This window comes from Quercus lobata, chromosome 4, assembly GCF_001633185.2.
Source record: "Quercus lobata isolate SW786 chromosome 4, ValleyOak3.0 Primary Assembly, whole genome shotgun sequence".
NCBI classification, from domain to species: Eukaryota; Viridiplantae; Streptophyta; class Magnoliopsida; order Fagales; family Fagaceae; genus Quercus; species Quercus lobata.
In genome coordinates this window covers 9,935,903-9,960,335 of record NC_044907.1, presented here as the reverse complement: position 1 = coordinate 9,960,335, position 24,433 = coordinate 9,935,903, and the positions used below count along the sequence as shown (strand labels likewise).

At 33.5% G+C, this 24,433-nt stretch overlaps 3 protein-coding genes across 30 annotated transcripts; 2 read left to right on the top strand and 1 right to left on the bottom strand.

The window, feature by feature from the left end:
- The first annotated feature begins 7,120 nt into the window (after window positions 1–7,120).
- LOC115983370 (putative disease resistance RPP13-like protein 1) lies at window positions 7,121–18,496 on the top strand. 28 transcript variants are annotated; one of them, XM_031106020.1, is made up of 16 exons: window positions 7,121–10,686; window positions 10,820–10,855; window positions 11,136–11,284; window positions 12,028–12,516; window positions 12,973–13,420; window positions 13,519–13,578; window positions 13,682–13,865; window positions 13,995–14,118; window positions 14,710–14,823; window positions 14,975–15,070; window positions 15,567–15,719; window positions 15,796–15,857; window positions 16,005–16,113; window positions 16,509–16,645; window positions 17,231–17,323; window positions 17,749–18,487. In XM_031106020.1, the coding sequence occupies exon 1, from the start codon at window positions 7,297–7,299 to the stop codon at window positions 9,784–9,786; it is 2,490 nt and encodes an 829-aa protein (XP_030961880.1). In that variant the 5' UTR covers window positions 7,121–7,296; the 3' UTR covers window positions 9,787–10,686; window positions 10,820–10,855; window positions 11,136–11,284; window positions 12,028–12,516; window positions 12,973–13,420; window positions 13,519–13,578; window positions 13,682–13,865; window positions 13,995–14,118; window positions 14,710–14,823; window positions 14,975–15,070; window positions 15,567–15,719; window positions 15,796–15,857; window positions 16,005–16,113; window positions 16,509–16,645; window positions 17,231–17,323; window positions 17,749–18,487. The 28 variants fall into 28 exon arrangements, with proteins under 28 accessions (XP_030961880.1, XP_030961875.1, XP_030961879.1 ...); XM_031106015.1 differs by having other exon boundaries at window positions 15,990–16,113; XM_031106019.1 differs by lacking the exon at window positions 15,796–15,857 and adding an exon at window positions 15,415–15,459 and having other exon boundaries at window positions 15,990–16,113.
- Window positions 9,790–10,656, top strand: LOC115984560 (probable disease resistance protein RPP1). The gene has a single exon (XM_031107590.1). It carries the CDS (start codon window positions 9,790–9,792, stop codon window positions 10,654–10,656), a length of 867 nt encoding a protein of 288 aa, XP_030963450.1.
- Window positions 18,497–21,093: 2,597 nt separating the features above from the next.
- LOC115987585 (F-box protein At2g17690) lies at window positions 21,094–21,996 on the bottom strand. The gene has a single exon (XM_031111166.1). It carries the CDS (start codon window positions 21,741–21,743, stop codon window positions 21,138–21,140), a length of 606 nt encoding a protein of 201 aa, XP_030967026.1. The 5' UTR covers window positions 21,744–21,996; the 3' UTR covers window positions 21,094–21,137.
- Window positions 21,997–24,433: the final 2,437 nt, after the last annotated feature.

Genomic DNA, 24,433 nt, shown 5'->3' with positions numbered 1-24,433 from the left:
TTTCGGACAGAGATCAGTTGCAACATTTAGGGTGTTATATCTTATGCAATTTTTATAAATAATTAAGATTAATAATCGTAAAAAAAAAAATTTTAATTTTAACTATTAATTCAAAAAAGTTAAAAAAAGTAAAAAGTAAAAATTAAAAATGTGAAAGGTAAAAAAAATTTATAAATGATTGAAGTATTGTACCGAATCCTAATCCACTCTTTTCAGTCCCAAGTCTCAACTCATGGTCTGTTTAGAAGTTTAGAGGGGAGTAGAGGAGAAGGGAGTAGTGGGGAGGAGAGTAGAGGATAATGGTTATCCTCTACCTTATTTGGATGTTTTAAAATTAGTAAGGGGGAATGGAGTAATTAGCCATTCCTCTTATTTAGATATTTTAAAAATTAGGATGGAGAAGAGAGGAAATGATTTAAATAGACAAATTTACCTCTATTTGAAAATGGACTTACAACATTAGTCTATGATTAATTTATCAGTTTTATAAAGTCTTGAACCTGATTATAATTCATCCAAATCTTAGAATATAAACACGAAACCACGATTTTCAACAACTAGTGCAGTTCATACATACAAACGCGTATCTAAAAATTCTATTATTACATATCATACCCAAAAAAAAAAAAAAAAAAAAAAGCTTGATACAGATTAGCTTCCTAATCTCGTAAAATCAAATCATTATCAGTCAAAATCCAACTGTTTTGAAAACAAAGTGTTCATAACAGTATTAATAAAAACTAAACAGTGCCTAATTTAGTAGGTTTTTTCAAACTCCAACTGAAATCCAAATTCTCATTTCTTTTCCACATTTTCTAAGCAACCAAACACGAGCACAAGTAGAGGAAAAAAAAAAAAAAAAAACAGAATTTCATAGAAACGACATTAGCTCTCGGAATCCATGGATTCCGTCTCCCCCAACCAGAGCAACGCACTAACCAAAACGTGCTTCTCCGATCTTAACCTCACTCTCCGAACCGGTTCTTGAAGCCCTAACCCAAGCCGGCTTCGAGTTCTACACGTTGGTCCAAGCTGCCACAATCCCCTTACTCTGTAGCTACAAAGACGTTGCCGTCGACGCCACCACCGGCTCTAGTAAAACCCTAGCCTTTGTGGTCCCACTCGTCAAGATCCTCCACTGCAACAAAACCCCTCCTAAACCAAACCAGGTTCGTTTCTAAATCCTGTTTGTTTGCCAAGAAAGCTCAAGGAAAATTAAAAAAAAAAAAAAAAAAAAAACTAAATGGAAAATTGTTTCGTTTTTCGTGGTCCCACTCGTCGAGATCCTCCGCCGCAACAAAACTCCTCCTAAACCAAACCAGGTTCGTTTCTAAATCCTGTTTGTTTGTAGAGAAAGCTCAAGGAAAATTAAAAAAAAAAAAAAAAAAAAAAAAAAACTAAATGGAAAATTGTTTCATTTTTTTTTTTTTTCATTTACCTTAAATTTTCTCAGGAAAGATTATTTATAGAATAAGTTCGTAATTTTGTTAATTTAAAAAGGGTAAATTAGGGAATTCATTTAGTTAATAATTTATCTACTCTACTCTTCCTCCAAATCTCTCCAATTTGGGGGAATTAAAAATGAGGGGTTAAAGGTATTTGAAACCCCTCCAAACCCCTCTCCCTTCTTCCTTAAAAAACTTTCAAACAAGGTAATTAAATTACTCTCCCTCACTCCCTCTACTCTACTCCCCCTCCTTTTTTTAACTTCCAAACAAGCCATCAACTTTCTGTGGTGTCTCTCTCGTTACTTCATTTATTTAGTTTATATTATAGCGGGCTTTTAACTAATTGCATACTTGGTCTCGTTTGGCAATGATGTTTATATTAAAAAAAAAGTTTTTTAAATACCACAACATGTATTTTTACACATTTTTTTACCTACACATATTTTCACAAAACTTAAATAACATTAATAGAAATCTCTTACCGAACGGCCCTTGTTGTTTCACTATAGAGAGTCATTCCTATTAAATGTTTAATTTAGCATTTTGTAGGGATATTATTTCATTGGATGTCTTGGGATCCAAATAGATTGCTCTTTGATTTTATTAAGAACTTTTTTTTTTAATAAACAATAATACTTATTAGAACACATACAAAAATAATAATATTAGTATTTTAAACCGGGTTTATAATACATTACATAATTTGTTTTAAAAAATATTGACTGTAATTATGTCTAGAATCATATGGTATACGTCAACCAATATACACCTTAGATTTTTTTTATTCTTTTTTTTAAAAAAAAAAAATTATGAGCACCTCATATTCTTTCTTTGTATTTTTTTAAAAATAAAATATCATTATTACCTACAAAAAAAAAAAAAAAAAATTGAATTGGAAGCATGTTTGGTTTTGTTTTTTTTTTTTTTCAACTTCGAAAAAACATACAATATCATTATTACCTACAAAAAAAAAAAAAAAATTGAATTGGAAGCATGTTTGGTTTTGTTTTTTGTTTTTTTTTTTTTCAACTTCGAAAAAACATACAAGCATAATATTTGGTATATTATGACTCTTGATTACTTCATAAATTTTTTATTTTTTGATAATTTGATAGTTATATTGGAGAGGTGAAATTTTGACCTTATATATCTTGGAAATATGAGGAGACACCAATTAATTGAGCCACAATACTTTTGACATACATTTTAATTTTAAAAAATAAGATGGTAGATGGTTAGCCTATTTTTATATATTTAATTTTTTACTTTATAACGTGACTTCTTTTTATTATGATACAATGGTTTTATTTTTTATGAAATAAAATAATGTTTGTAAATTTTAAACTCATTATGAAAATATATTGAAAATGAACTGTTGCATTTTTAGAAAAAAATTCATTGAAGGTTATTGTAGTTGCACAATTTTCCTGGTCCAAATTCGATTGATCAGGCCCTGGCCCAAAGCGCAACCCACAATAGATATTTGTAGAGGATGGGTCAAAGAACTTGGCCTCAGCGAGTCTATTTAGTTTGATGCATGGGCAATATGGTTGCAGAAAATAAAGACACGAAAATGGATCTCTCACGTATAAGTTTATTTCTTTAGTTCCTCATACAGAATTTTTCGTCCCCTTCTCTAAGGGACTCCATTACATTATATAGTTCCCTTCTCTCATCTCAACCCTACACTTGTTGACTATCTAAGCACCTACTTGAGTGGCTGTCCCATCAGACGCCTTCATCTCTCCCCATGTGAGTTGCAGAGGCCAAGGCGGTACTGTTCAGGGGTCATTTCCTCATTAATGCGGCCAAGAGGGTGGTTGGGGCGCAATTAATGTGGTGGTAGCTCTCCATGGGATATTTTGGATTTTATTCATTTTATATGTTGGGAGGATGAACTGAAGTGGCTGGGAAGAGATCCTCGTATGGGCTTCGTGAGGTCCGAGGAGGAGTTACTCCTCGGACAGGTTTCCTTGGCGTTTATTGGGATTGAGTAATGCTTCATACGTGGTTTCCCTTCGGACAGGACGCTCCTCGGACGGGCTTGAATTTGGAATAGCCCATTATTTCTGGGCCGGGCCCCACAGTTATCTTTGAGTTAATATCAAATTTTGATGTGAAAATTTAGATAATTTTAAATGGATTGTAGGGTTTAAATGGATTCAAAACACTTTTAAATGAGATTAAAGTAGTTTTAATTGATCAAGAAGTGGTTTAAATTATATTAAAAAAATGATATAAAATTAGAGCACTTTAAAAATACAGAAAAAGAAAGAATCAATGTAGATATTTTATTTCTCAAACCATGGCTAAATTAGAAGCCATAATATGCTCTACTAGTGCAAGTAATGAAGCAATACATGTTTTCATCCCCTCTATAAATCTTTAGCTAAACTTGCTAGTGCATGTGCCTTGCTATTTTTTTTTCTTTCTTTTAACGTGTACCAAGACCAAGTTGTGTTTGTCTAGAGCCTTTACATCAATTTATGTATATTTTAATAGGGTTGTAAACAAGCCAAGCGAAACCAAATATTTAGAGTTTAAATTTGTTTATTATTTAATTTTATTTTGAGCATGAACCAAGTTAGAGCTTATCACCAAACAAGTATGTTTAAATTCGGTTCATTTGCTTATTGAATAAGCTTGAGCTTATTCACGAAATATTAATTAATTTAACATGACTACAAATTGCATTTAAAGTCGAGTCTAAATTTAGGCTTGAGTTTAATTTAACATAAACAATTTTGTTCATTTACACCCTATCTTCAAGACTTTGACTATGTGTCCCAGCTTTGATGACAGTGGCTAAATCTCCTTCAAGTACTGCTTCCCTTATGACCATGTCCCTTACACAGTGCACTATCATTCTTGCAGCCATGGCTTATCAATGCATGGTTGGTGGCATCACTATTATCAAGCTTGTTAAGGCAATCATTTTCCCTTCCTTATCTTGGATAATTAATATTCCCATACGAGCCTCATCAATTCTATGAAAGCGGATCCCATTAAATTGGTGAAATTGAATCTTGATTTTATATGACACTTTAGAAGAGGGTGAGAAAATTAAGATAAAATTTCTATTTGAAGAAGTATGAAATTATATACATAAAAAATGTATGTCATACAAAATTAATCTCATTAGTATAAAAATTTTGATCACACATAAAGTTAGGGTAGCTATTTAACATATGAATATCTATTTTATTATAGGTTTCTTAGTACTTATTTGCTAAAGACAATATCCACTCAAAAAAAAAAAAAAAATTAAGAATGATAACAAATATCATTATCTTCCAATAATAAGAAACTCGGTTTTACTAAGATATTGTCACAATATTTAAATTTTTGTAATGAATGATGTCATATGCTAAAATTGAAACTTTTCATCAAATGCCTTCAACCATACACAATGAAAATTTTGACATTAGTACTTTCATCTTTATCTATATGAGTTTAGGTGCAATGTTTAGCTTACTAAGTTTTTAATGAACACCCATTTTAAGCAAGAAAAGAAAAAGAAAAAAAAAAGATGCTACGTCTACAACATTTTTACAACAAATCACAGGTTGATAGTTGTTATTGGTTCAAATTTCAAACTAACGCTAAGATTACTTTTTTACCCCAACAATAACAACTAGTAACAACTTGCCACTTAGGATTTGTTGTAAAAATGTTGTAGAAATATTGTAGACATATCATTTCTAAAAAAAAAAAAAGATAATAAAAGGCATGTGTCATCGAATTTTCCATTAGATAAATTATAAGTTTCAAAGATTTAAACCTAAAGAATCAATGTTCTCTAGGCAATAGATAAAACATCTTGGGTGAAAGATTCCAATTTTTTAAACATTACTACTATCTAAAACTCAAAATGCGTATTTTAAGAATTATACAATGAAAATTTTAGACATTACACAATAAATAAAACATCTTGGGTGAAGAAAATTTTTGGGATGTTAAAATTTAGTGGTAGTATTTTAGACATTACACAATAAAATATTTTAAGAATTATAAGCTTTAATTACGGTTTAACTGAGAGAATAACAATATGACATATTTGCTCTTTTCCAAAATATTAAGTGAAAAATTGCTTGATTTTAAAGTGTAAGGAGAAATTGTGAACTACCCCAAACATAAAGGATGAAAAATGTTTTTACCATAAGTTTTTATTTATTATTTATTTTTGGGTGTAAAACTATGTGTTTTTACTTAAAATGGTATGTGAAAATAAAAATATAATAAAAAATGCAAAAACTCAATCCAAGAAAATTATATGTGAAACAGTAATTTTGACTTAACAAAGTTGACTAAATAAAAAAAAAAATTATAGAAACTCAACATAATGGTACAACATTTTCATAATACATTTATATATAATTTTGTTATATTTTATTTTGACTGATAAAGAATTGACACTTCAATAGTTGTGAAAATATTATGACAACAACAAAATGTCTTAACATTTTCACAAAATAAATGTTATATCTATAACATTTTCACAAAAAAATCATAAGTAGAAGGTTATTATTGGTAGGCAAAAAAAAATAATTTCATTGACAAGTTTAAATAAAAATTAGTAACAATTTATCACATATAGTTTATTATGAAAATATTGTGAAAAATATTGTAAATGTAACTTTTTTTTCATAATACTTTTATTTTTAGTTGTAGTTGGTTCCAATATAATATTATTTTATTTTGATCTAAACAAGGTAACTAACAGCTTATATGTATATGATTCTCAAAAAAAAACAGCTTATATGTATATTAAAAAAAAAAAAAAAAAGAGTTCAACAGGCAATATTGCCGAAAAAAGAAGAAGCCAATGAACAATAGAAAACTGTCGCATTTATGATTCGCTCTTTTATGTATAGAAAAAAAAAGAAAAAGAAAAAGATTTATGGTAAATAGCTGTTAAGATTCTGTATATTCATTATTCACTGATTGAAATGGAAGGAAAAATCTTGAGCAGGGCACCAATGAATAAAGCAACCAAAAGCTGTCAATCTTGGCGTGTTTCGTAACTTTCGTTTTGTATCTTTCTCACTTTTTGTATAATTTCTTCGTAAAAATATGTCATTTCTTTCAACCTGACTTTTGAAACCGCGATGTAAATTATGTTCGAAACTTCCAACCGACATTAGAGGGTATTTGGTCTGAAAAAAATTAGTAGATTTTTTGTTTTGTTTCTTTTTTTTCATTTTTAGTTTTTTTTTTAGACTCATTGATCTTTTTAAATACATTCTATAAATTTTACTATAATTTAATCTAAGTATATATATATATATATATATATAAATTTTTTTTTTCAAAATTTGAATTTCAACTTTCATTTTTTTCATATTTTACAAACATTTATATTTATAAGATGATTATTGCAATATTTTTTTCATATTTTACAAACATTTATATTTATAAGATGACTATTGCAATAAGGATGTCCGGTCGTTGTGGGACCTCATAGTTAAAAAAACGGGTTTAATTGGAAAATTTGTGATCAGCTTTTACTTCAGTATTCTAAAATTTGAATTTGAATAAAAAAAATAATACACATTAAATTCCAATTAAGCAGTTAATCTTGGCGTGTTTTGTTGGGTATATCTTCGTACCATTTGTGACTTTATGTCATTTCAGTAACTTTTTTGAAACCGCGTGAAATAAAATCATACGGCCAGAGCATTAACTGTAACAGCAAAAGAAGAAGAAAAGAGAAAAACCCCGAAATACTTTCATTGTTTTCTTGAGCTTTCACAGAACAGAGTAACTCTCTTCATTCCCTACTCAATTTTCTGTGGTGTCTCTCTGGTTATTTCATTTTCCATATTTCCCTCATTTCCACAAGCGAACCATGTCGTTTATTGGAGAGGCTGCTTTGTCCGCTGTCATTGACGCGCTGTTTGGCAAGTTAAGTGATGGTTTGTTGAAGACCTTTCGGAAAGAGAATTTTGATGCTGATCTCAAGAAGTGGAAGAGAATGTTGCTGAAAATTCGGGCAGTTCTGGATGACGCAGAAGAGAAGCGGGTGACAAGCACGTCGGTGAAGTTCTGGCTGGATGAGCTGGAAGGCTTGGCTTATGATGTGGACGACATCTTGGACGAGTTTGCTACTGAAGCTCTACGACGTGAGCTGAACCCAGAACCCAAAAGCAAGATGCAAAAGGTACTCGATGGTTATGTTGGTTCGAATCGAGATTTTGTTAAGCTGATGCGGTCCAAGATTGAAGGTATTGATAGAAGACTGAAGGAAATAGTGGAAGAGAAGAAAGATCTGGAGTTGAGAGAAAACACTGGGAGAAGGACTATAACAAAAACATCAAGGCCGCCCTCAACTTCTCTGGTGAATGAAAGTCGTACTTATGGCAGAGACGAAGATAAAAAGGAGATTGTCAAGTTGTTGCTCGAATCAAGTGATGCTCAACTCTCTGTGATTCCCATAGTTGGTATGGGTGGGCTGGGGAAGACGACTCTTGCCCAGCTAGTCTACAAAGACGATGAAGTGAGCCGTCATTTTGAGTTGAAAGCATGGGTTTGCGTGTCTGAAGATTTTGACAATCTACGTTTGACAAGAGAAATTCTACACTCTTTTACTTCTAAATCTTGGGAAGATAATAGTACTTTAAATTCACTTCAAGGCGAACTGAAGAATACATTATCAGGGAAGAAGTTCTTGCTCATCTTGGATGACGTTTGGAATGAAAATTATGAATTGTGGACTGAACTATGCAAGCCTTTCGAATTTGGGGCTCAAGGAAGTAAGATTGTTGTCACAACTCGGAATGATGATGTTTCATCAATAATGGGAACTAGTCCACCGTACAAGTTGAAAGAGTTGTCACGTGATGCTTGTTTACGTGTATTTACCCACCACGCGTTAGATGCAACAGATTTTAGTGAGTATCCAGAACTTAAAAAATATGGTCAAGAAATTGTAGATAGGTGCAAGGGAGCACCTTTGGCAGCAAAAGCACTTGGCGGCCTTTTACGCAGTAAACACGATCCTTGTGAGTGGGAAGATGTGTTAAATAGCAAGATCTGGGATATTCCTGAAGATAAAAGCATTATTTTTTCCTGTCTTAAATTGAGCTACAACTATCTCCCTTCTCATTTAAAGAGGTGCTTTGCTTATTGTTCCCTATTCCCAAAGGACAATATATTTGAGGAGAAAGAGCTAGTCTTGTTGTGGGTGGCAGAAGGTTTGGTTCAAGAAACAAAAAGAAAGAAGCCAATGGAAGATCTTGGTGGAGAGTATTTTCGTGATCTACACAAGAGATCATTTTTTCAACAATCAAGCTATGATAAATCACTCTTTGTCATGCATGACCTCATGCATGATTTAGCTCAATGGGCAGCGGGAGACTTGTGCTACAGGTTGGAGGTTCAATTGGGTGGTAGTAAGCAATCTGAGATTTCTACAAAGGTGCGTCATTTTTCTTATATTAAGCATTCAAATGATTGCATCCAAATGTTTGATGAAGATGTGCATTTAAGGACCTTCCTGTCGCTACCATTATATAACCGATATGGCTTAACAAATTTTGATGTTAAATATTGTTCGTTTCCACAATTAAGATGCTTAAGGGTATTATCTTTAAGTGGAAATGATATCTTGGAGCTACCAAGTTCAATTGGTGATTTGAAACATCTAAGATACCTCAACCTTTCTTATACTAAGATTGCAACTCTACCAGAATCAACAAGTTCTTTGTACAACCTACAAACATTGATGTTGAAAGGTTGTAACTCTCTCACAAAATTACCAGAAAAAATTGAAAATTTGGTTAATCTTCAGCATCTCAATATTTCAAATGCAAATTCAATTAGAGAGATGCCAACGGGAATAGCAAAATTAAAGAGCTTACAAACACTTTGCTTTGAGGATATGAATGAATGTCAAGATTGGATTCCTTGCGGAGAGGGCGAAGAATTTCCTTGTTTGCGTGAGCTTTCTATCTCTATATGCCCCAAATTAGGAAAATTTTCCTATCATCTCCCGTCATTGGAAAAACTTTCCATTCGTGCATGTAAGCAATTGGTTGTTTCAATTCCAAGCCATTCAGTGATTCAAGTATTAGAAATTGTGGGGTGTAAAGAGGTTAATGTGCATGGATCTGTGAAGATAGAAAAGCTAATAATAAAAAATTGTGAGGAGCTGAAATCTTTATGTGAAGATGGGCATATGTCCCTTGAAGCACCAGAAATTGAAATCAGATCATGCCAAATTCCCGTAAACATCAAGTTGAAGTCTACTTTAAGGAAACTAACAATCAATGACTGTAGTGCTTTGGAGTCCTTGGAATTTGTGATAGATGAGGGAGGGGCTTCTTCAACTTCTTCTTGATTGATGAATGAGGAGAATCCTAGCTGCATTGGTAACAACAATGCATCTCTTCTTGAGCACTTGGAAATTTCTAATTGTCCATCCCTAAAATGCGTATCAACAATAGTCGACCTATCTGCCATGCTTAAACGCCTTGATATTGCTGGTTGCCCAAATCTAACATCTTTATCATCAAAAGACATCTTACCTACCACCCTTAAAGCCCTTTCTGTACAAGATTGTCCAGAGCTGGAGTTAATAGTAGACGAGTTACACAAGGACACGTTACTTGAAGATCTTCTAATTTGTAATTGTGAAAAGCTTAGGCGCTTACCGAGAGGACTACACGAACTCTGTCACCTCAAAAAGATCTATTTACAAGAGCGTGATAGTCTTATTTCTAATTGTCCATCCCTAAAATGCATATCCTTTCCGGAAGAGGGTTTCCACACCAACCTTAGAGAGCTTGGGGTGACAGGGGCGAATCTCTGTAAGCAAATATTTGAGTTTGGACTGCACAGACTCACGTCGCTTACATCTCTCTTTATTGCGTTTGGAATTATGGATTCGTTTCCAGAAGAGGAAGATGGGAAGGCGATGTTGATGTTGCCTACATCTCTCACTATCCTGGGGTTTTTTAACTTTCCAAATTTGGAATTCCTCTCCTGGAAGTTCTTTCAAAACCTCTCTGCACTTGAACATATTTCTGTCCGTAAGTGCCCTAAACTCGCGTCCCTCTCAGAGAAGTGTTTTCCTCCCTCGCTTCAGCGACTTGACATTTATAGATGTCCTGTGCTGAAACAAAACTGCGAGAAAGACAAAGGGATAATGTGGTCAAAGATTGCCAATATCCCTTCGGTTGAAATTGATTTCGTGGAGCAGCAAAAATAATTTTGCAAAACAGAGAGATCTTCCTTCCAGGTACAACGTTATTTCGTTTCATAATATTTCAGTTCAAGAATTTTTACTATTATACAATAAAATCCTCTCTGTTTGTGTATTTAAACAATATAATTTTAAAAATTCAAACCCTAACCCAAGCTAATTCTTGCAGTGTTGCAGTAGAGTCTAGCTTCAAAACTTGGAGAAGGTATGTAAATTTTGGTTCGTATATGTTCAATTTTTTTTACTTCTTTTAACAATTGAACTTCTGGCACCTTGAATTTTTCGTACGTCTCTTATACTTGTAAGTTATTTAAATCATATGAACCCTTTATTCCTAGAGTCATTTAGCTATTCGATGAAATGCCTGAAATAGATATTGTATTGTGGAATTTGAGAACATTTAAAAATAGTACTAATAATACTAAGGACCCCATTTGCACATAATGACAGGATGATTATTGTACCATGTATTGTGATAATTGCAGGTTACATATCATGTTGAGGAACAATGATCAGTGGAGATACGCACATAATGGCAGGATGGCTTTTTATCAATATGATGCCTGAGCAGCTATTAAAGATTATGCCTTGCACAGATGATCAAATCATTCTCACCTGTTGCTACAGATGGCAGGTATTTCTACATTAACCAAAACTAATCCAGGTCATTTGTAAAATAACTTTTCAGGAAGTTCCCAGTATTAGAAAATATTGAATTTGACAAACCATCCAATCAGGACAAAAGAAGAACTAAATATTTTTTTAATCAACAGTTACTGTTAGTTCAAAGAGCCCTCTTGTCCTGATACCATTACAGCCTCCAATAAATCAGACTTTTTTTTTTTTAATAGTCCTATCTTCATCTTATAATACACAGTTCTCTTGGCCAAGTCCATAAATAAACAATAATTACATTTTCAAGGATAAGTATTACTGTAACTTCTCTTGGCTTCCCCATGCCAACCTTTCTTTTATAGGTAAGATAAAATTTCGTGAAAAAAGAAAAGAAAAGAAAAAAGGACTACTACATGGAAAAAGAACATGTGGTAGCCAAGAAAGTAGGTATCATAACTGCCACATGGTGTCAAAGTATTTCATTGGTTCCAAAGCACTTTTGGGGTGAAATAAAATGTCATAGGTTCATTATAATGTGAACTGATTAGAATGAAATAAATGAACTTGACTATTCCAATAAGTTATGTTGATCTTCACCATTTAATTAGAAATGCTAGAGCCTTTTAGTTTGGATCAGATCTCACTATCAGAGTTGAATTTATTGAATCAAATTCCATTAATAATTGGGTCTCAGTTTGGATGGAGAGATCCTACACAGATGCTTGCCTTTTTTTTTTTCACATGTTATTCTTGTTATTGCAGCCACTCTTTGTAAATTCAGGAATGTGACCATATGGTCTTGATCTTTCAAGAAGAAAAGGCTGGGAATCAATCTCTAAGAAGCTATAAACCTACTGTAGGATACAATTTGGTGATGGTCAGGCATGGCAAGTGTTGATCTTTGGTGGAAGTGGTGGGTTTGGAGCAGGTGAGGTCCAAGCTTTGTCAGACAATTTGTGAAGCCTTATCCTATGTACTTGCAAAAGGTGCAGCAGCTGCACTTGTACTTACGAGTATGTCTGGGGTTTACAGCCATTGTTGTGGATTGAAAACATGAAGTTGTGAGATACATGCTGTTAACATATTGACTGTTAACATATTGTTGTGCTGTGTTTCTAATCTTCTAAGCCCTGGTTTCATCAAGCTATTGGCAAATTCCCACTAATGCTCGTCACCTAGAGGACCAGCAACAATAATTGTATAAAACATATTTACACAATCGGTACCACCCATGTGTGATGCATATTCAAGGTAGTGGACATAAGAAATTAGGTATAGTTTTAAGAGGCAATGAAACCTTCAAGCATTTCTTTTCTAATTTTTGCTCAAAAGTTGTATCTACTGAAAAGGAATTTTATTTGTAGTTTTCATTGGGGGGACTATTTCAAATATACCTTAAGAGGCAATGAAACTGTCAAGCATTTCTTCTAATTTTTGGTCAAAGGTTTTATATACTTAAAAGGAATTTCATCTGTAGTTTTCATTGGGGGGACTATTTTAAATATACCTTAGTGAAATAAATTATGGTCCTTTGTGTGTTTCACATCTGTGATGAACTGTAGCTATAAAGAGCCATATGAAGCCTTACTCTGTGGGTAATTGGCTTGGGAGCAGAACTAGTTCATTTGCTAATGAAAATTACTTAAAAAGGGAAAAAAAATTAGAATTGTCAATTCAACATAATAAATTACTCTTTTTCTGCTACAGGCTGTGGGTGATTTAGGCTTTCAGAAACAAAGCTACCACCAAAGGCAGTGAGTGAGGTCAATGCTGTGACAATGCTCGATTATATTAAGAAAATGAAGCAGCGTTGTAGGGAGGCTTACATGTTAAAGTAGGACCAAGTTATCAAGTTGAGGGGAGTACTTTGGACGTGGTATGTTAGAGGCAGACAGGGATGGCAACTCCTGGTTATGCAGGATGTGATAAGAGATGAAGTTGGAAAGGTTCATGCTTGTTTTGCAATGAAAGAAATGAGTAATGTTATTACTGCTGGATGTGTTAGCTGGGACAAAAATTCCAAATTCACTGCCTTCCTCCTCCTTTTGAGACAAGCTCTTTGGCTTTGAAACGTATGGGAATTCTAAGTTTTTTTGTGCTCTCAACTGGCAAATAGCTTGAGAACCTTTTTGAAAACAGACAAATTCAGGACAGGGTGAGTGCAGGTGATATTGGTGACCTTTAAAGTCTATTAACCAGTATAAGAAGTGTCGGCTCTAATGGTATTGATCCCAAAATTCTTTGTCAATTCAGGCACTATGCAAAGATGACATCAAACTACTATATGAATATCTTTTGGTCCTCTGCTGGTAGGTAGGGGCTCTATTTTGGTCCTGTCTGTATCAAACCTTTTGTTGTGTTTGTGTCCTGTCTCCTTTGTATCTAACTTATGTTTTGTTTTTTGCCTAATCAAAAGTACCAGTTTACACTATATAGTAAGGGATGCGGTTGACGTGCAACCAGTTTGACAAATGTGTTGGAAGATTTGTTTTTGAAACTTTACTTTCAGGCTCAGTAATCAAACAATCTTGGCTTAAAAAATTGTTCAGACCGCATTACACATTGTGCTTGAAATCACAGCTTTTCGATCAACCACTATGGTGAGCATGGTAATTAGCTATATAGTTAGACCATCAATATATTTTCTTTCCCTTCTAAAATTTTCTTGATTGTGTTAGCACAGAAATTTCAGCCTTTGATTTGTGTGTCTAACTCGAATTCATTTCAAGTTTTCAACTACTCTTTGATGGTGGATGGTTGCATTCATAACGGGCTAATTGGTCATTACCCAGCAGTACATTGATTTGTTGGATTCTAGCTGAGATGGTAACATTAGCTGAATTTGGGGATCTAGTAATAATAATAAAAACTTTTGTCATAGCTTCTCATCATTGTTAACTCAGAAGGCTAACTGGAATATAAAAGTTTGGTCAATGAGGAAGACACACAAATTGAATTTCTCTCCATGGGATAAAGGGTTTAATTTTCCTCTCAGTTTGCAGGCTTACCATGTTCAGGTTATAAAATAGTATCATCTTTTTTTTTCACTTATGATTGATATTGATGAATTTTCAGGCACAGATTATACCCTTCCACTACACTACCTAAGCCATCAATTTTAACTTATTTATTAGTTCCATCGAGTAAAACTACGTTATTAGGAGGGACTTTTCTGCATTTTTTGAATGAAACAAGGCAGCCTATTAGTAAGGGTACATTCCTAACATGAGATATAATATTGAAAAAAACAAAAACAAAAAACCTGAATTTATATCATGGTGAATGTTCAGAGTTGTCCCAAAGAATAACTATATGATAGATACAAGTGTCAGATAGAATTGAGAAACTTTAGCTTCATATTTCTATTTGTTTGATCTGGATTTCTGTAAATTTTACTAAAGCAAGATGATAGTCGTCACTAAATTTTTCATTTAAAACTTTCAGGAAAGTTTTTCATTGGTTGTACGATTTAAAGGAGGCCAACCTGTTAATTGTATATGTGCTAAACTATTGAAAACATGGAAGCAGCAAACTATTTGAACTCTGTTTGCAAGTCTGGTAATTACAAATATTTTTCTTTATCTTCTTTTCATGTTTAAGTATATAAATACTTTTGTCTGCTTGCTCTGCCTGTTTCTTTTTGGTCTTGGTAAATAGTACAGTGCTTCCACTTCCTTGCTAAATGATTTGATCTTGAATTTGTCCACAGGCATCTGCAATTCCAATAAGAGACATCTGGAAGCAAAAGCATCATAAGGCAATAAATGCTCTCTATATTTTTTTGTGGATTCCCTCCACCTTAGTTGTACGTATTGTAAACTCCCTTGTAATAGATTGCTAAATCCACCGTTATTTGCTATCACAATATTGCAGTTAAAGAATTTGTTGATGTAGATTGCTAAATCCGACAACATACCCAAAATGAAAGAACAAAATCCTCTTTTTTCCTCCATCTGTGTATTTAGACAATGTGACTTTTAAATTTTGAACCTTAACCTCTTATTAGCTAATTCTTGCTGTGGGGTAGTAGAGGCTAGCTTCTGAACTCCTAAAAGCTTTTCTTGAATTTCAAAACTTGGAGGTATGTAAAATTTTGGATTTTGTCATGTACACTCATTTTTTTCCTTCTCCTTTTTTCCGTCTTAAAAGTTGAACTTATGGCATTGAATTTTTAGCTCATCAACATCTCTTATGGTTTGTGAATTATTTGAATTGTGTGAACCTCTTATACCTAAAGACATGTAGCTGTTTGATGAAATGCCTAGAGGAGACATTTTATCTTGGAATTTGATTGATTGCAGATTACATATCAAAGTGTAAGACGATGATTAGTGGAAACGCACAAAATGACAGGATAGCTTTTTAATAAGATGCCTGAGCAGAATGTCATTTCAACCAAAGATCATGCTTTGCAAGGATATTCAAGCATTGTCACCTGCGTTACAGATGGGCAGGTATTTCATTTGTTCCAAAGCACTGTAGCCCCACCATTCCTTAACTTATGCTGATGTTTTTTCTTAATATTTTTAGATAGCTGTTGTATACTGAACAAGGAAGCAGAACACTTGTTTTATGACGTAATGGATTCTGAGGTCTTGGTTTTTTGATGATTGATGCTTCTTAATCTCATTTTTCACATTGCTTTCGTTTGCTCTCAAAAATAATAATTTTCTTTCTTTTGTGAACTATGGGCATTTATAATTACAAAATTTCTTTCATTTTAGCTGATACATGTTCAGACTTTTGGAAGTGGAGAGCAAACTACATTTCTTGTCAAACAACAGGGACAAGCTTATAAGTTGCCTATTGAGCCTAGGAGTCCCCATTTGTTTCAACTCATAATTTTAGGTGAGACTTGCTCATATTCTGGAAATGGAATGCTAGCTGCTTTAATTGCTGATAATGATGTCACATATGGAGGCTTTCCAATAGAGAATGAATTCTTTGCTCCATCAATCACTTCCTTGACTTTTGCCAATTATCCTGAACTTTTTAAAATTAGATGACTGGTTGATTCCCGGTGTGGTATGCTAATGGAAAGTTGTAAATGAAAGTCCCTTGGCATGGGGATCTCTCCTTTTTTATCTCATCAATAGCGGTTGTAGTTTGTATTTGAACTAAAGTTTTTTCTTTTTATAATAAATTTTAAACTTGATCAATAAGGAAGACACATTGATTGAGTTATGCTCTTTGTGATAAGTGTATAATTTTGATTGTGTGTGTGTGTGTGTTTTCCCTCTCAGAGCTCATGACCACTTTCTGGGATTTCACAATGGAAATATGAAAGGAGGGCCAGAAGGAGAAGGGAGGTTGGACCGTAATTCACAAATATTCTTCTCAATTTGTACCTGCCCTCTATGTGTAGCTGATTCCACTTCAGGTTGTTTACTACTATCACTTATTTGTATTTATAATCCTTCGTTACTTGGTTAATTCTTCAGGCACAGAAGACATGTTCCCACCATACTACCATCAATATAACCTGCTTAATAACTCCATTTAGTAAACATATACTAAAAGGAGGCTTTCTGTAGCTATTAAATGAGACAAAAATGCATTTAGTAAGGCCTAGTTTCCCAAAGCAATGTATAAAATTGAAAAACAACACTCAAGAACCTGAATATGCAGAGTTTCAGAAACAAATACTAATCATATGACAGATTTGAGTTTTAGACACAGATGGAAAAATTTCTCCATATTTCTTGTTTGATTTAAATTTAAGTTAATTTTGGTATGGCTGATGATTCACCTGATTATATTTCAGTGGAAAGAACCTTCCATGCTATTATATGAACTTTAGAAGTAAAAATTCATTGTTGATGGTAGCTCTTTTTGAATACTCAAGGCATATCTTATTTGCTGACTGTTTAATTTTTTTCTTTTTCCATTTCTTCTGTTTCATTTTTCGATGTTCCTCTCCACTGGCCACTTTATGGACTGGTTGGCATCATGGCACAATCTCCAGAGGACATAAAGAGCGAGATGAAAGGAGGCATTCTGGCCTGGGAGAGCAGAAACTGAAATCAACTTTTCCACCTGTGTTTATGTAGATAAAAAGGTCAGTGCCCCTTTCTTTGACCTTGTTCATCTTTCGAAACGCCATCAACTTAGAGATAACTTACAGAATTTTTTGTTGAATTCTATTATTTTTTTCATTTTCAAAGTTTTCTTTCTTTAGTTTAGTGTGTGCTGTAGTACCTTCTTTCCCATAAATATAAGAAAGTAGTATACTACAGAAAACCAAGACTCATAGTTGTCACTGAATTTTTGTTGTAAACTTTTAGGCAAGTTTTTCATAGGTAGTTCGACCTGATGGAGGCTAACCAGTTATCGATCTAAAGTTTTATCTCTACGGACAATGATCCCTTTTTCTTCTGCTATTCTTGCTATTATAGCCACTTTGTATGCTATTTTAAAATGCTGGAATGTGGGACACGTTTGAAGGGAAGGTTGTCATGCTTCTCAAGCTCTTTACTATTGCAGGCACATGATCATGATTCATCAAGAAGCAATGGTTGGGTATCATTGTAATGAGAACCTCCTTTGTGATTGCAATTGGATATGATTTGTAGATTGTTGGGCATAGCAAGTGGAAGTTAGTACCAAAATAAAGAGTTGCCGTTGAGGTGTAGACTTTGTCAAGCAATTTGGAAACCTTATCCTATGTACTTATGAAAGGCGTGCACTGCATTTGTAGTTATCAGTGGCCTCTGAGGTTTGCAGCCTTTGTTGTGGAAGTGGGAGAGACAAGCTGTTAAAGAAGACATTGCTTTGCTGCATTTGCGATTTTTAAGCTATGGTTTTGTCAAGTCCATGGTTGAATGCTCACTAATGCTCGTCGGCTTGCCAATTCTACATCTTCCTCTTCTTTGCTATAGCCTAGTCCTCTTTGTAATGTGACTTTTATCTTATACATCATATGTTCTATTGAGGTTTCTTTAAGCTGTTTTTTGGCTCGTCTAAAAAGAAGCAAGATTACCAGTTTACAAAATATAGTTAAGGATGCAGTTGACTAGCAACCAATTTGACTAGTGTGTTGAAATTTGTTCTTTGAAATTTTGTCTCAGCCATCAAATAATCTTGGCCTAAAAATTATTTGGACTCCATCAGACATTGTGCTTGAAATTATAACTTTAAGAGCTACCACTTTAATTGGTACTGTAATTCACTATTGGAATATTTAGTAAGACCATCATCATTATTTTCAAAAAATTTCTAGACAGTGAAAGCACATTAATTTTCGCCTCAACTATTTAGTTGTATCTACTCAATTTCAATTCAAAATTTAAACTCCTTTGTGCTTGACTGCTGTAAGTAAAGTGTGCTGATTACCTTGCATTACATTGATTTATTACATTATTGTCGATATGGTCACATTAGCTGAATTCCGGGATCAGGTAATGAAAACTTTTGTCGTGGTTTCCTATCATTGTTGACTTTGATTGATGAGGAAGAGACACTGATTGAATTATGCCACTTGGGAACCTGAAATTATCTCTTGCCGAATATGCAAGGGTTTTTTCAATACAAACTCTGGTTATTTATATATATATATATATATATATATATATATATATGAAATTTAGCTAAAAAGGGGAACTTTTATTTTTTTATTTTTTTATAGTAATTAGAGTATTGTGAAAATTAGGTTTTTCCAATCCGGTAAGGATATAGCCAAATTGGATGGAATAATGTATAATTGGGATGTCTAATTATTATTATTATTATTTTTCAAACACCACAATTGGGTAAAGACATTATAGATTTGGGGTCAATCAAAGAATTATAATCATTAAAGTTAGGACTTAGGCCCAGTTTGGGGCTTTTGATGTTCTTAATTTTTTTATATCAATTGAAGGTGCACTTACCAAATTAAGCTACCTATTTATTAATTATAGGTCTTCAATATCTACTTGGACGAGGTGATCAATGCTTATGAATTTACTAAGGAAAGCTACGGGTAGAATTTAGAAGTCTACACTACTTTCTCTATACCCATACATTTTTACTAATTAAGGAAGATATATTTTTCCAAACTATTAAATGATTAAATTGTTCCCTACATCACAACTTTTTCCTTGTCTTTTTAGTGGAGTATGTATTACTGAAGCCTTGATCTCCCTTTCAAGAAAGTTTGTTTCTTTTGATCATCTACAAACCTTGCTAGAGATCTAAAATGGTTTTTTATTTTTATTTTTTATACCCAGTTTGGATCATTTGCATATTTCATGTAATCACACACTCATTGATAAATAATCAAGCCAAATTTTTTTCCTTTTGCTTTGGATGGAATTATACAAACCCTAAATTTAGGGATAGGTTTAGGGCATATTTTTGGGATTTCTATATTCTATTTATAATTTCCCTCAATTAACAAATAAAGCATGAACTTGAGAACCCAAATTGAACATTTGAACCACCATTGATTAAAAAAATTATTTAAAAAGGCTCATTGGCTTATAATTAAAGATCTTGCATATTAGGATTAGGTTTTATGCCAAAATATGGGATTTTGTATTTTGGCTATCAATTTATTAAATTTTATCGCTCACAAATGTAATTAAGGATCGCAACTAAAGATTTAAACTCCTAATTTGGCTAGAATTTGACCAGAGTGAGGTAATTCAATAAAAGATGGTTTTTTTTTTTTTTTCAATAATTGGATTATTGTGAAAATTAGGTTTTTCCAATCCAGTTAGGGTTTAACCAAATTGGATGGAATGATGTATTATTAGGACATCTAATTAGGTTTTTTTTTTAAAAAAAAACACCAATTGGGTAAAGACATTATATATGTGGGGTTAATCAAAGAGTTATAAACATTAAAGCTAAATTTGGGGGTTTTGATGTTCTTAATCTTTGTATGTCAATTGAAGGTGCACTTATCAAATTAAGCTACCTAATTAGTAATTATAGGTCTTCAATATCTAATTGGGCGAGGTGATCAATTCAATGCTTATGATTTTACAAAGGAAAGCTACTGGTAGAATTTAGAAGTCTACACTACTTTCCCTATACCCATACTTTTTTATTACTTAAGGAAGATATATATATATTTTTAAAGACTAAATTGCAAACTATACTCCCAAAGTTGAGGAGCGTTAAAATTTTACCCCTGAAATTTGGGGGTGTTTAGATTTTACCCCTAAATCCAAATACCCATACTTTTTTACTCAAGGAAGATATATTTTTCCAAACATTTAAACAATTACTTTGTTCCCTACATCACGTTTATTTACTCGGCATTTTAGTGGAGTATGTATTATTAAAGGCTTGACTTCTCTTTCAAGAAAGTTTGTTTCTTTTGTTCATCTACATTTTTTTTTTATTTTTTTTATTTTTTATATAATCAATAATGCTTTTTTTTTAAATAGTTACAATATACTATTAATCCCGCAACTAGAACCCTTTCCCTCCTAGACCCCAAGCACTTTGTGTATGGGAAAGTGTCAATTCAACTATAAAGCTCTTGGCAAATAATTGATAATGCTACTTTTTACTAATCAAATGATATTTTTATTTTCACCACACTTATTTTGTTGTCTCTATATAACATCAAAAGCTTTTCTCTTGACATTTGGAATATGCACACTCTATGTCGTAGAGTGAGTTAATGAATAAAATTAAGGACCAATGCCTTCTTCATCAATAGACAAAAAATAGACAAAAATAAGGAAAATAGGTTCCATTGTTCATCATATAAGTGAAAAACATAAGTATGGCATCATATCATGGGAAAAAAAAAAACTAATAAATTATAGCAATTAAATATTAAAAACCAAAAAAAAACTGTATTATTATTCAATAAACCAATTAATCAAAGACCGATTACAAAGGCAGGTCTTTTACACACATTCACTAGCTTCAATTATTTAAATCAACATATGCAGTGCATATGTCATATGTAAGTTAAAGGAAGAGAGGTATTTGCCTTTGTAATGCTGCTTACTTGTTCCATCTTCCATGCTAAATACACCCATATCGTAGGCTAAACCATTTAAGGATGCTGTAGAGTAGTCAAAATTGTCATCGGTAAAATAGATACAATTAGCTTTGCATCCATTGAAGCTTGATGCAGACAAAGACACTGACGAATTGCCACCCAAAAACAATGCTTGATCACCCAAGCTGTCAACATTCACCCACTCATATTCAGTTTTGCTTTTCACTTCAGCTGAACATTGTAATTTTAAAATTTTGAACCCAGTTGTCACATATGGAATTTCAAACATGCATTCTTGTCCTAGTTCTCTAAATTGGTCTTGATCTTGATCATCATCATCTTCTTCTTCTTCTTCGGATTCATCTTCATGAAAGTTCACATCCTCATTATCATCTTCAAAGTCATTATCGGTATCATAAAGAGGACCTACTCTTATGCGTGAAACCAACAAAAGATCTCCTGATGATTCAACAGAATGTAATACATTCCGTGAACACAATATCACCATCAATGTGACAAACAAAAACGTTACCATGATTGTTTACAGCATAAAATTTTCCCTTGTAGAGTGCAATGTCATAAAAACATCGAGAATCACATTTTATATCAATCCAATCTTTATATCCCGGTCTAGTGAAGGCCAATGTTTTAAAATTAGTATAGATAACCATGATTATGCAATCACGATCATATACATGAGTTACAGAGTTACATGGATTCCTTGACAAAACACACTTGTAAAGAAAGACATCGTGGTAATCTAAAGGAATGAGTTCAAAATTGCAATAACGGTCCCAAACATATGGATGAGGGGGAAGACTTAATTGGTGTTTAGACAATGGATGAAAGAGATTCATCTGGAAATCAATGCCTACACTGAGAAACCATCCAAAAGATGTTCCAATGCATATTCTTCCAGCAAATTCAGGCAACTTGAAGTTGTAAACTTTACTGTCGAATACATTGAAAAATACACGTGTATGATTTCTTTGTTCCTTTTCTTCTGCAAGCAGAAGCCAAGGGCACCTAGGAGATAATGGAGGCTTTTCCATTGAATAGACACGTCGCCATGACTTGCAGACGGCAGCAAAGATGACAAAATCATCATAGACAGATATGCAACGCGTTATTTCAGAGAGAATGAGATCTGGAAGATCAGCCCACTCAGACATGATACTTATGGTGTGAGACTGAAAAAACAAGTCAATTTAAAATTTCAGTGCGCCATCACAAAAAAAAAAAAATGATCATAAATAATATTATTATTAGTGCCAAACGGCAACATGTAATATGCTAAATAATAAATCATGTTTGTATTTAGTAATTTGACTAATTTCATACCAAGTCTACACACACTTATAAAAACAGAGCAACTTCTCTGGCAGAGAACAACCAAAAAAAAAAAAAAAAACCAACTAGCACATAAACATTGATATGATCCAAAGAGAAAAATAAAAAGCAATTTGAAGAATATTGTATAGGTAAAGTACCCACCAACCAAAATCAACAAAACAGAGAAAAGAAAAGCAATTTGCTGATGGAAAAACACATAAACTTATCTAGGACTTTGTTTTGGTTTGGAGGGCAGACCCTTTTGCTGATTGATGAAGAGAGCGAGCGACTATTGAGAGAGAGAGAGAAAGCGCGGCACTAGGGCTTATTTCAAAACCCTCAAAAACAGAGTCTGTGTGTCCGCGTGTGTGTGAGAGTGAGAGCGAGAGAGAAAGAGGGGAAAAAAAATTAAGAAAAGAAGAAACATATTGGATGAAAAATAAAATAAAATAAAGAACAAAGAGATAAGGGAAAAAAAAAAAAAAAAAAAAGAAATTAAAATTGAGGAGACAAAAAGAAGAAGAAACGTATTGGATAAAAAATAAAATTAAAAAATAAAGAGATAAGGGAAAAATTAAATGAAGAATAAGAAATTAAAATTGAGAAATGCTATTACAATATTTTCACAACAAATTTTAAATATTAAACTGCTACTAACTAAATCTTAAATAAATGTTATATTTAAATTAAAACTAGTAACAATTTATCACTAATTAAAATCAACAAGAGGTGTGGTTACCTAGTGCTAAAGGTGTGTACTCAACTAGAAGTGCTTATAAGCTGCTGTACAATGCTGATAGGAAATCCATGCCAGGTTGTTCAACTCAAGGGAAAATTCAAGCTATTTGGAATGGCATTTGGAACCTCCAGGTTCCTCATATAGTCAAACACATGATTTGGAGAGCTACTCATAATGCTCTGCCAACCCTTTGTAATTTGGGGAGGAGGAATGTGGTTAGCTGTGTTCGATGCTGGAGCTGTAAGTCTGAAAGTGAAGATACTGTGCACGCTCTCTGGAAGTGCTCATCTCTGTTTGTGTTATGGGAACCTGATGGGGTATTGAAAAAGCTGCTCAGGTACAATGTTAGCTCTTTTGCTGATTTGTGGATGATGGTCTTGGACAATAGACACTGCCTTGACGTTAATCTCCTTGCTATAATTTTCTGGATGATCTGGAGTAGACGGAACTCAGTGAGATTGGGTGAGGCAGCTATCGAGATAAGGAATATAAGGCAACAAGCGAGGCTTTTCCTTCAAGATTTCCTAGAAGCCCAGGATCCGAAACGAGTCTGCCCAAGGGTGATTGACAGAGCCATACGATGGATTCCTCCCATCCATCCCCGAGTCAAGGTTAATTTTGACGGAGCTACCTTCAATTCAAAAGGTTCTGCTGGACTTGGGATTGTCATTCAGGACGGCTCGGGTGGTGTGGTGGGTGCCATGACAGAACGGGTGCACCTTCCCTCATCCCCTGCAGTTGTTGAAGCTATGGCATGTAGGAGGGCTCTTTTATTTGCACAAGAGCAGGGTTGTGTTGATTGCTCAGTTGAAGGTGATGCGGAGGTGATTATCAACTCTATTGTTGCTCGAGAGGTTTTGAATCGGAATATGGTCAGGAAATTCAAGATGTCCTCACGCTAGCTGCAGGTTTTCAATTTTGTAATTTCTCTCATGTAAAACGTATTGGCAATATAGTTGCCCATTTCTTAGCCAGGAAAGCTGTATCTGGCAATGAGCTACAGGTTTGGACAGACTCCTTACCTGCTGACATAGCTCCCTTAGTCACTCGTGACACTTTGTAATGTTTTCTCTCTTTATTTTATGAAATAATCGCTGGCCTTTGGGTCGGTTTTCTCACACAAAAAAAAAAAAAAAAAAAATCAACAATAACTT